The sequence below is a fragment of the Nannospalax galili genome, unplaced genomic scaffold (genome assembly GCF_000622305.1).
Source record: "Nannospalax galili isolate Female #2095 unplaced genomic scaffold, S.galili_v1.0 scaffold342, whole genome shotgun sequence".
NCBI classification, from domain to species: Eukaryota; Metazoa; Chordata; class Mammalia; order Rodentia; family Spalacidae; genus Nannospalax; species Nannospalax galili.
This window is the reverse complement of record NW_008349359.1, coordinates 309,373-321,538: the sequence shown is the minus strand read 5'-3', so window position 1 is coordinate 321,538 and position 12,166 is coordinate 309,373. Positions and strand designations below refer to the sequence as shown.

The 12,166-nt window shown below is 38.7% G+C and overlaps 1 protein-coding gene across 4 annotated transcripts in view; it reads right to left on the bottom strand.

Annotated features, from left to right (window-relative positions):
• Knl1 (kinetochore scaffold 1) overlaps positions 1-12,166 on the bottom strand; it is a 72,389-nt gene that overhangs the window by 42,729 nt on the left and 17,494 nt on the right. For all 4 annotated transcript variants that reach the window (XM_029570252.1, XM_029570253.1, XM_029570255.1 and 1 more), the window contains exons 8-10: positions 10,943-10,980; positions 8,328-8,380; positions 1,625-6,385 (exon numbers count right to left, since the gene is read on the bottom strand). In XM_029570252.1, the coding sequence (XP_029426112.1) occupies positions 1,625-6,385; positions 8,328-8,380; positions 10,943-10,980 (4,852 nt within the window). The remainder of the gene's footprint in view (positions 1-1,624; positions 6,386-8,327; positions 8,381-10,942; positions 10,981-12,166) is intronic.

Here is a 12,166-nt window from a genome sequence, read left to right as displayed (position 1 = left end):
ATACATGGTTGAGTAGGACCTATGACTTATGGTCACACAGGTGGACCTGGTAAAAAAAAGGAGCCAGGGGCTCCTCCCAAACCGATATGACCCCTGATGAACAGTTCCTCAAATGACCTTAAGTATAAAAATAAATTGATTTATTTGGGCCAAAAAATTTTTTTTGAGCCAGAAAAAAAAAAGAAAAAAAAAGAAAAAAAGAAATATGGGGCTGGAGAGATGATTCAGTAGTTAAGACCATTGGCCAAGGACCCAGGTTCAATTTCCAGCACCCACATGGCAGCTAACAACAAACCCCAGTTCCAAGGGATCTGACACCCTCTTCTGACCTTTGTGGGCACTGCATGACACAGGTGCACTTACATACATGCAGGCAATGCACTCATACACATGTAATAAAAAAAAATATTTTTTTTTTGGTCTCTTTGAGACAGGGTCTCCCTGTAGCCCCAGCCAGCCTGGAACTTGCTATGTAGACCAAGCTGGCCTCGAACTCACAGAGATCTCCTTGCTTCTACCTCCCAAAATGCTGGGGTTAAAGGCATGTATCACCATGCCCAGCTAAAATAAAATATTTTTTTAAAAAAAGAAACAAATGGGTTGGTGAGGGCTTAGCAAGCAAAGTACTTGCCATGCAAGCCTGATGACCTGAGTTGGATCCCTAGAAACTACATCAAGATGGAAGGAGCGAATCAATCCCAAAAAGTTGTCCTCTGACCTTCCCACATGTACTGTGGCACCCCCCCACACACCCTCCCTCTCTCTCTCTCTCTCTCTCTCTCTCTCTCTCTCTCTCTCTCTCACACACACACACACACACTTTCAAACTACATATATCCCTCCAAGAAATTCTCATACACAAGCAACACTGAAAAATTATCAGAAGTGTCAGACACTTAGCTGGACATGGTGAGGTACATGTGTAATCTCAACACTTGAAAGGTGGAGGGAAGAGGATTGCAACTTTTGAGGCCATCCTGGTCTTTAAAGCAAGACGCCGTCTCAAAAAATCAAGACATAATTTCAACACTGGGTAATTTTTGTACTATTTTTCATTTTTATGAGTATTTGCCACTACAAATGATTACTTTCTTTATACTATGGTTTTGCTGTGTAGCCCAGGCCAGTCTCTAAATCACAGCAAGTCTCCTGCTTCAGCCTTCAGAGTGATAGGATTAGAGGCAAGGGCAACACACCATTATCTCAAAGTCTGTTAACTGATTTCTGATAATTCTAAACATGAATATGTATTTTAAATTTACTTTTATTTTATCTGAGACATGGTCTCCCTGTAGCCCCAGCTAGCCTGGAACTCACTTGAACTCACACAGATCCACCTGCCTCTGCCTCCTAAGTGCTGGGATTAAAGGTATGTGCCACCACGACCAGCTCCCACAGGAATATTTCTTAAAACTACAAGTGGAAATAATGTTTCTATTAACTTAAAAACTTAAAATACAAAATTCAGCTAGGCATGGTGGTATGGTATATGCCTGTAATCCTAGTACTTGGAAAGTTCAGAAGGCTCCTGGTTCCAGGCCAGACTAGGTTACATAGTGAGTCCCTGTCTCAAAACCAGAAAAGTACCAAACTCAGTAACATTCCTTGGAGCAGGACAGCTTACCTCATGATCTTGTGTATTAAATTTTCTGATTTTTTTCTCATTTGGCACATCATCATCTTCTTGTCCCCAGGTTCTTTTTTGGGTATTGAAGGTTTCTTCCATTTTGTTTTCAAATGGCAAAATCTCTTTGTGGTTTGTGTCAACTGAAGACTTTTCTTCAATTTCTATGCTAACAGAGTCTGAGGAATTAATCTCACCAGGATCTATAGGGAGATTTTCCTCATTTATATATTGAGATGGACTTAAGTTCAGATTAGCTGTAATAGATCCAATGACTGACTCTTTACTAGTGACTGGCTGAGTTTCTAAGTGAGTTAAGTCAGTTTTATTTGTTGGAATCTGCTTCAGGTCATCAACACCAGTGACACTACAATTTCTTTTCTTTGGCCATCTGGGCAAAAAGATTCCCAAAGAACATCTTTTCATTTTACCTTTAATAGCTGTCTTTAGTGGTACAGAGGTAATTTCAGCTCCATTATGAGAATTATTTACTTTATCTCTGTTATCTTTAGCATCACTAGAAGCTAAGTTATGTATTTCTGCAACTTGTACTATACTCATATTATCATGTCGCTTACTTCCTAATTCAGGTAATTTTTCTGGAGTTAGCATACTAACAGACTGAAAATCTAAATACCGTTCAGTTTTTCTGTTCAAATTACTCACAGTTGGTTTGATACTACTAAAACATGAAGCATTAGTTGGAACTATAGATGCTGATGCTTCTCTAGCATTGGCATGAGTTTGAATGACTGGTGTAGTCAGGTCTGAATTACTATGGCAATCTATAGCTATATTACATTTAGCTGTTTGAACACTTTCATTCAATTCTTTTGTATACACTACAGCAAAGTGTTTCTCATTACTGGGCCTTTCGGATTCATTTTCACATGTGGGTGGAGAAGAATTTCCTATAAGAAAAGGTGAAGCCTTATTTCCAGCTTTAGACAGGATTGCTCCAACTTTGTTGACAGTACTCTGTCCTTTTAGAGTAAATGTCCTTTTAGGTTGTTGGGATGAGAGATGAGGCTGAGAAGCAACAGTAGTATCATTAACAAAGGCCTCCATCTCATCTTTCGTGAATTTATAAGATGCACACTTTGAGTTAAATTTAGACATCACCCCTTGATTTTGACTATATACCAAAGTTTGATTTTGAGGTTCTTTAATTAAAGCTGCATTTTTAACAAGTGTTATAGCACAGTTAGTTTGAATAACTTCTTCCTTCAAAGGACAAGGTGCAATGAGAGGCAGTCTTTCAGATTTCACAGAATATTCACTTGATAAATCTCCACAAACAAGCTCATTTGGTACTTGGCAATTGGCTTTCTCCTTATTTTTATCACATGAGGATGTGACATTTTCCTCCAAATTATCAAAAGAAGTAACATTTGGTAAATAGGAATAACTATCATTGGGTCCACAAACAGTAGCTTTATGACAAGTTGGAACATCCATATTTCTTCCATCTGCTCTATTGAAGGGACAGCTTTCAATTTCAGCTTGTTTCAATGTATAGACCTGGTCCATGTCTTTCCCTATGTCCTCCTCATCTTTATCAGCTTTATGGAATTTGATGATTTCCATTTTACTCTGATTATTTGACAATGTATTAGTAGGAATAAAGGCTGTCATATGATGCTCTTGTTCAGCTACTGCTTGATTTTTAGTGATTTCTTGAATACAGGTATCACCTTTAGGAATACTCAAGTTTTTGCTTCTTGCTATTCCAAATTGAGTATATTCATGAAGTATTTTCTCCATGGCTTGACAATCGATGAAAACCGTATGGGACTTGGTGACATCCAGATCATTGAGATTATCTACAAACATGACAGTTTTATCCATAGATTTAGTAGTTATTTCATCTGGTGGGGCATTATATTCTGAAGCAGTTGTGTGACTTCTAGAAGGCTCCAGGTCATCCTGCCCACATGCACATAAAATTGGTTTAGAAGTTTCTGCCAGTGGCATAAAACTGCAGTCCTCTCTATCTTCCAGGGCAATTTTATTTACTTCCACCATAGAACTGGTATCTGTATCATTTTTATCATCTTCTGGAAATGTAACAGTCCTGTTATTTTTGAGCCTAAGGCTTTTTCTTCTCTGATTTTTGCCTGACAGAGGTTCATTCAAAAATCCAGGCTTTTGTACATCTTTGACACTTTTCCAAGTGGTTAATTTAGATATGTCAGTGATATTAGTTTCTTCTCTAGGCCCACTATTAGATTCTTCTTCCAGTACTGTTAGTGAGCTGCCTTTTGCTGCTGGATGGTTACATTCACTATTTTCTGCAGGAGTAGACATTACTTTTGGATTTTGTAGGCTTTTCTTTTTGGGTAATTCAAAGTCAAGTTGGTCTCGAAGTATACTTTTCTCCTCTGCCTGGTAGTCAATGAAAACAGTATGGGACTTTGTCATCTCTAGTTCATCGTGATTATCTACAAACATCACAGTCTTGTTCAGAGGTCTAGTAGTTATTTCAACTGGTGAGATAATTTTACAATCTAAGGCAGTTGTGTTACTTCTAGTGATTTCCATTTCATCCTGTTCACATGCATACAAAATGGTTTTAGAAGTTCCTGCCGAAGGTATTAAATGGGAATCATGTTTACCTAAGAAAGATCTATGGTTTATTTCTACTGTGTAACTCTTGGTGATATCCATATCATTCTCCTCGCCCTCTGAAAATACAACTTTATCAATTTTTATCCCATCAGTACTTTTTCTTTCATAAATTTTGATATTTTGTTTTTCTTTCAGAAATTCAGGCTTCCGTACACTTCCGTCCTCTAACACAGCCATATCATTAATTATTCCAGTTTTCTCTATAGGACTTTTATCACTTTCTTCAACATTTACAGCTATCTGTCTGCTTACTGTTGTGAGTAGGCAGGTTCTGTGTTCTAAATTAGTTTTACTTTTACTATCTTCTTGTACTTCAGAAGGACCAAATCCAATGACAACAGTGTGGCTTTTGGTTAGATCTATAGTTTGTTCCTCCTCTGAACAAATCATCTTATGAGCACAGTCAGGGGTGGGATCATCTAATATTTGCCTCTGTGACTCAGAAAGTTTAAAATGCTGGCCTTGTACTAGTGCTGCTTGATTATCCAGAACTGCAACATGGCAGGAGGTATTATGGTTTTTTGCTATGTTCTGATTATAATCAGCTGATAGAGGAGAATCTTTATCAAGGCAGGATGAAATCTTCAAAATTTGATGTTTCTTTTTGTCTTGGGTGTCAGTTAGGATGTTTTTAGATATTAAGTTTGGTTGCTGGGAAGGTTGAGTAAGACTTTTGATCATTTTATCCCATTCATCTGAAGGGATTTTGCTGTGAGAGTAAGATTTAGTGACATTCTTTGATGCTGGATCAAAAGTTGTAAAAGTTGCTTGATTTCTTAAGTTACTTGTGTGAGTTTCAGTCAAATCCATATCTTCACCTGCTAACAGTTCAGTCTTTTTATCATTCAACGAAATAGATAAAGTATTTGGCAGGCTCTGTTGTAATCTTTCCTTTGACGGTTGAGGAACTGAGATATAATTTACATTCATTTTCCCATCTTCTGACATAGTTACATGACTTTGAAGCACTCTATGTTTTTCAGATAGTAGTATGGTTGATATTTCTTTTTTTCCACTTTCTTGATCTTGTTTAAAAATCTTATTATCTATTGCAATGGTGTGACTCTTGGTAATGTCCATGCTATCCTCTCCTGGATAAATAGTTTTATCTATGAGTAGAGGGCTGGCATCTGGATTGGTACATATTTTAGAATAATTACCAACAGGCTTTAGCAAATTTTTCTCCTCTCTCATACTTGATAGACATTTGGTCAGTTCCATGGCATCATTACAACTAGAATAAAATATTGTTTTATAACTTTGACTAGCTGGATTAGAAGACATAGATTCTGAGGTTATACCTAAAGTTCTGGCATCTTGAGTCTGTGTGACTGTTTGAGATGCTGACCCCATAGTATGAGTTTTGGCAATTTGAATTTTATGTTGAGGGTTTGAAAAAGACTCTTGAAAAGCAGCATTTAGTTTATTCTTAAGGATTGCTTTCTCTGGAGTTTTAGCTTCACCAACTGTAACATCTGTCATGACATTCTGAGTTTGATTTTCTGTTTCAGATAAACTATTTTCTGAGGGTAAAACCTGCGTGGTGTGGTTAATTGTCAACTCCATCAACTCATTGCCATAAATTGTAGTATCACTTTTAAATTCTCCTAAGTTGGCCTCACTGGAGGGGAGGGCTAAAGTCTGAATATTGGTTGTATGACACTGGGTGAAATTCATCTCATCATCTTGTTCTTTAAAGATTCTAGTCCTATTAGTGCTATTGTCATCTACATTAAGAGGTATATATATTTGATGTGTAGAAGAGATACTATTTGATTCTCTGGAATAAATAGGTATCTGAGAATTTTCTTTATCAGGCTCTTTAGAAGTACTGTATTTTCCTGTTTTCAATCTTTCTATAAAGTCATTGGAATTTATCTTTTCTGAGGAAGTATTTTGAGTTATAGAACATTTTAATTCTTTTTTAATTCTTGAATTCTCAGTATGCCACTTTAAGTTAGCCAGAAAGGATGTGGTATCTATTTTGGAGCTTTCACTTTTGGTATAATCTGAAAGGCCTTTGGTAATCATAACAGTGTGACTTGCTGTCAGGTCCATCTGGTTTTCATCTGAAAAGATGACAGTCTGGTCATTTGCATGTTTCTTTTCTTGATTGTGGTCTACAATTGGAAACTGCAATGAAAGAAAAATATTTAAAAAAAGCAGAACAAATGTAAGTTTTTATAAAGATATTTTATAACATGTACTATATAAATGATCATTAATGATGGTTTCAATATGTAGTTTTGTTTAAATCAATAGTGTAGTATATGTAATTTGATATTAAATTTTTTTCTAGGTCTAGGGATACAGTTCAGTTGGTCAAATGTTTACTTAACCTATACAAGGCCCTGGGATCAATCCCCAGCACAGCATAAACCAGGCATGGTAGTGTACACCTATAATCCTACTACTTGGGAAGTATAAGCAGGAGGAGCAGAAGTTTAAGGTCATCATCATTGGCTACCTAGTGAGTTCAAGGCCAGCCTGGGCTAGATACCCTGCAAATGTGACAGCACACAAGACCTATAAAAGCTCAAGCCAGACAAAATTCCAGCATGGGGGGGGATGAGGTGGGCAAGAAGTCTCATCCCTAGTTGAAAAACAGTTGGCAACTGATAGCTGCCTGGAGAAAGAGAGTCAGTTTTCTTTAAGGGTATGATGCCAGGTAGGTTGGTCAGGCTTGAGGGATGGATCTATACCTAAGAGCATTTGGGGAGTACAAATTAGACTCTCTAGGTCTTTAAACAATAATAACAATAGAAGGCATAAAGTTGGGGGGTAGTAAGGTGGGGTGGAGATAGGGAAGGGGGCCTGAATATAAAATACATTCTATGAAATTCTCAAAGAAACAATAAGATTTATATATATATTTGCTTTTTTGAGACAGGGTCTCCCTGTAGCCCCTACTGGCCTAGAACTTGCTATGTAGACCAGGATGGCCTTCATCTCACAGAGATCCACCTGTCTCCCCTGCTTCCTAAATGCTGGGATTAAAGCATGTGCCACCACACCCAACCCCAATAAAAAGTTCTTAAAGCCCGGTGTGGTGGTGCATGCCTTTAATCCTAGTACTTAGGAGGCAGAGGCAGGCAGATCTCTATGAGTTCAAGGCCAGCCTGGTCTACATAGTGAATTCCAGGCCAGCTGGGGCTATGGGGAGAGCCTGTCTCAAAAAGACCAAAAAAATAAAATAAAATAAAATAAATAAATAAATAAAAGGGAGATTATCCCAAATTAGGGGCTGGAGAAATGGATCCGTGTAGTTAAAAGCACATGCTGCTCTTGCAGAGGACCTAGGTTCAGTTTCCAGCCACCCACATGGTAGCTAACTGTATTTTACTCCAGTTACAGGGGATCAAATGTCCTCTTCTGCCTTCCACAGGCACTGCACATACATGGTACATTTATATACATGTAGGCAAACAGTTATACACATAAAAAATAAAATGATTTTTGAAAAGTTAGATTATCAGAAATATAAACTCTTAGTGTCTACCCTTTTCAACTGTATACAAATCTTTCTGCTTGCCTACCTATGTACAATACACACACACATTTTTCTATGGTGCTGGGGATCAAATCCAGAACCTTGCACCTGCTAGACAAGCCCTATACCACTGAGTTACATCCTTAGTCCAAAAATCTATATTTTAAATTCTGAGATGATTCATATGCTTATCAAAGTGTAAGAAATCTTTGCACTATTTAAATTAGTAGTGATTTATCATCAGATAACAGGAAATACAGAAAGTTTTTACAGGCTATGCTAATTCACTTTGGCATGTTATCTCAAAAATCTCACCATTAGGGTGGTAAGAGCACTGGATGCTCTTGCAGAAGGCCTAGGTTCGGTTCCCAGCACCCACTTGGTGGCTAACAACCACTCATAGCTCCAGTTCCAGGCTTCTTCTGACCTCCAAAGGCACTGCATGATATGGATGCACTTACACACATGTAGGCAATACATTCAAACACATAAAATAAAATATTTTTTAAAATCTCACCATTAACCATAAACTTTTTTGTTTTTTAGCTGAGATTAAAATATGAAAATATTTGCCTGAAACCATACCTCCTTTTGTTGTATCTGGGTCTGAATGGGAGCACAAAGCAAAGTGTTCATACCTATTCAACAAAAAATTATAGTCAGGAAAATATGCCAGGAGTCTTATTTTCTTTTTCTAGTTCCTTTATCAGTAGAAGTATTTACGTTACTAAGTTCTTCATTAGGACGTATGGATTCAACTCCTTTTTTTTTTTTTGAGACTGGGTCTTCCTGTAGCCCCAGCTGGCCTGGAACTTACTATGTAGACCAGGATGTCCTGGAACTCACAAAGATCCGCCTGCCTCTGCCTCCCAAGTGCTGGGATTAAAGGCAGTGCCACCACGACCCGCTTGGATTAAACTTCTTTAAGACTTTCAATTCATATTATCTTTCTTTCTTCTTATCCTCCTTTTCCAATGTTGGCGATCACACCCCGATCTCACATAAGGCAAGTAAGCATTCTATCACTGACAGTCTTCTACTAATGACAGAGAACACTAATTACTGTGTCCTCTTCGTAAAGAAAATATTTTAGATGTGGTGGTGATTCGTAAAGAAAATATTTTAGATGTGGTGGTGACAGATACCTGCAATCCCAGCACCTAATAGGTGGAGGCAGGAGGATCAAGAGTTCAAGACATCCTTGGCTACATAGCAAGTCGGATGCCACCTTATGCTACATGAGACCTTGTCTCAAGCAAACAAACAAATACATAAACACCAAAAACCAGGGATGAGGCTAGAGTTTAGAGCACTGGCTGCTCTTGTAAAGGACCCAGATTCAGATCCCAGCACACACATGGTGGCTAACAACCATCTGTAATCCAGTTCCAGGGAATCCGACGCCTTCTTCTGACCTCTTTGGGCATTGTGTGGCATAGCTGCACTTACACACATGCAGGCAAAACACACATACACATAAAACTTTTAAAAAATTAACAATGGAAAAAAAAGAAAAGCAGATTCAATAGAAGGTGAACCAACAAGTAAGCTACCATAATTGAGACATAGCATGCGAAAGATTTAACACAAGAGACAATGAAAATGGAAAAGAATTAGACTCAAGACATTCTAAAATTGGAATATAAAGGTTTAGGTAACAAACTGGACTTTGGGAATTAGGAAGAGATAAAAGCTGCTATACTAAAAGCAATCTGCCGATATATTATGTATAAAGACAAAGCTAGCCTGGACTATATAAGACTCAAGGTAATATAAGTAGCAATTGTTGGGGAGACAAAACTTCCTATTTGAAAGTTGTTAGGGGAAATTCAAGGATGCAGATTTCATGAGTGGGCACCCACGCTGGGATGGGCTCTTTCATGATAAAGCTGTTTTTTAGTTACTCCTGCTCCTTTAATTAACCCCTCATCTGTGTTCCTCAAAGTAATTCCAATAAACTCACTGGTTCACTAAGCTAGATCTAGGTGGACTAGTTCTTTGGTTTGTTTTCAGTGCTTTATTCTGGGTGAGTAGACATTTGTTCATGACTCCCCAGGAATAGTCACACAACAGTACACCATCCTACAAAGAGCTAGAGATAAGGCTGGAAAAAGGGGCAAATTATAAAAGACTACCTAAGTCAGTGCTAAGAGGTATGGGTTTCATCCTATAAGAAAAAGGCATTGAATCATTTTGAAAGGTAACAATTAGATTTAGAAATACAGAGAATGGATTGTGTTTTAGTTTGTTTCTCCATTTCTGCAACAAAATACTCTGACCAATACCAACTTGGGGAGGAAAGGGTTTATTTGGCTTACATTTCCTGGGTCACAGTTCATCAGGGAGCCCAAGGTAGGAACTCAGGGCAGGAATCTGGAGGCAGGAGCTGGAGCACAGGTCATAGAGGACCACTTACTGGCTTGCTCCCCTAGCCCATGCTCAGCATACTTTTTTTTTTTAACTTTTTTCTGGTCTTTTTGAGCCAGGGTCTCCCTGTAGCTTCAGCTGGCCTGGAACTCAGAGATCTGCCTGCCTCTGCCTTTAGTGCTAGGACTAGAGGCGTGTGCCACCACGCCCAGTAAAGCTCTATTTTTTTCATGGTTCTTGTACATGTTACTTATCAAGGTTTCTGAATAAAGAGAAAAGTATATGATTAAGAAAAGTATTCTGGGGGGGGCTGGAGAGGGCTCAGCGGTTAAGGGCACTGACTGCTCTTGCAGAGGACCCGGGTTCGATTCCCAGCACTCACATGGCGGCTACAAACCAACCTTAACTCCAGTTCCAGGGGAATCCGACGCCCTCTTCTGACCTCCGCGTGGCAGTGCTTGACACAGGTACACTCACATACATGCAGCCAATACACTCATATACATAAAAATAATAAATAAAATATTTTTTTTTAAAAAGTATTCTGGGACTGGAGAGATGGCTCAGTGGTTAAGAGCACTAGCTGATCTTGCAGAGGATCCAGGTTCCTAGCACTCACATGGTGGCTAAGAATTGTACCTCCATAGGCATTGCATGCATGAGTGTACAAACATACATGCAAGCAAAACACTCATATATATATAAAAAAAATGCCCTCTCTGGCCTTTGCAGGCACTGCATGCACATGGTACACTTACATACATGCAGGCAAAACAGTAATACATATACAATATAAATAAATAAAAATGGAAAAGTATTCTGATCATACTTACCAGTTATCTCACAATAACTATCATCTGAATTCTTATTCCTACAATTTAAAAGACATTTTTATAATTTACATAGCAAATAATTACCAAGAATCACAACAGTTGAAAGACTAAGGAAGGTAGAAAGTTTTCATACAGTGACTAATAGAAAATAGATTCTTATTTAAAATAGTCTTCATAGTTCATTAAATTAAGAACACTATAAAAATATGCTTAATAAGCCAGGTGTGCTGGCACTCCCCTTTAGTCCCAGCACTCAGGAGGCAGAGGTAGGCAGATCTCTGTGAATTCAAGGCTAGCTTAGTCTACATAGTGAGTTCCAGGTCAGCTGCGGTGATGGGGAAATCCTGTCACAAAAGGACCCCCCCCCCCGCAAAAAAAGTGCTTAATAGCCCAGCATGGCAGCACACATCTTTAATCCCAGCACTCAAGAGGCAGAGGAAGATGGATCTCTGAGATTGGGGCCAGCCGGGTCTACAGAGCAAGTTTGGGGCCAGCCAGGGCTACATAGTCAGACCGCCCCCCGTCTCAAAACAAAACAAATATGCATATATATTTATATGTTGCTTTATTTAAAAAAAAACAAAACAAAACAGAATAACCTGTAAATCAATTCATTTTCCAAAACTTTACTTTTAAAAAAGAGTTAATAGTCTGGGTATGGTGGCACAAGACTTTGGTCCTGGGCAGAGGCAGGCGGATCTCTGAGTTCATGGCCAACTTGGTCTACATTGTAAGTTACAGGCCAACTGAGGCTATAGGGAGACCCTGTCGCAAAAAAGACCAAAAAAAAATCTATTATATGCCTTAATATCTAGTCACGTTTTAACTCTTTTTTTGGTCTTTTTGAGATAGGGTCTCTCTGTAGCCCCAGCTGGCCTGGAACTCACTATGTAGACCAAGTTGGCCTGGAACTCACAGAGATCCGCCTGCCTCTGCCTGGGGCTAAAGGTATGTGCCACCACACCTGACGTTTTTGGTGTTTAAAATAAAAAGCTAGGGGCCAGAGAGATAGCTCAGCAGTTAAAAGCACTGGCTGCTCTTGCATGTGAATTAAAAAAATTTTTTTTTGATTCTTCTTTTTTTTTTTTAGACAGGGTAGCCCTGTAACCTCAGCTGGCATGGAACTCACTACGTAGACCAGGCTGGCCTCAGTTTCAGAGATCTGCCTGCCTCTGACTCCTGAGAGCTGGGATTAAAGCCATGCACCACCATGCCCAACATAAG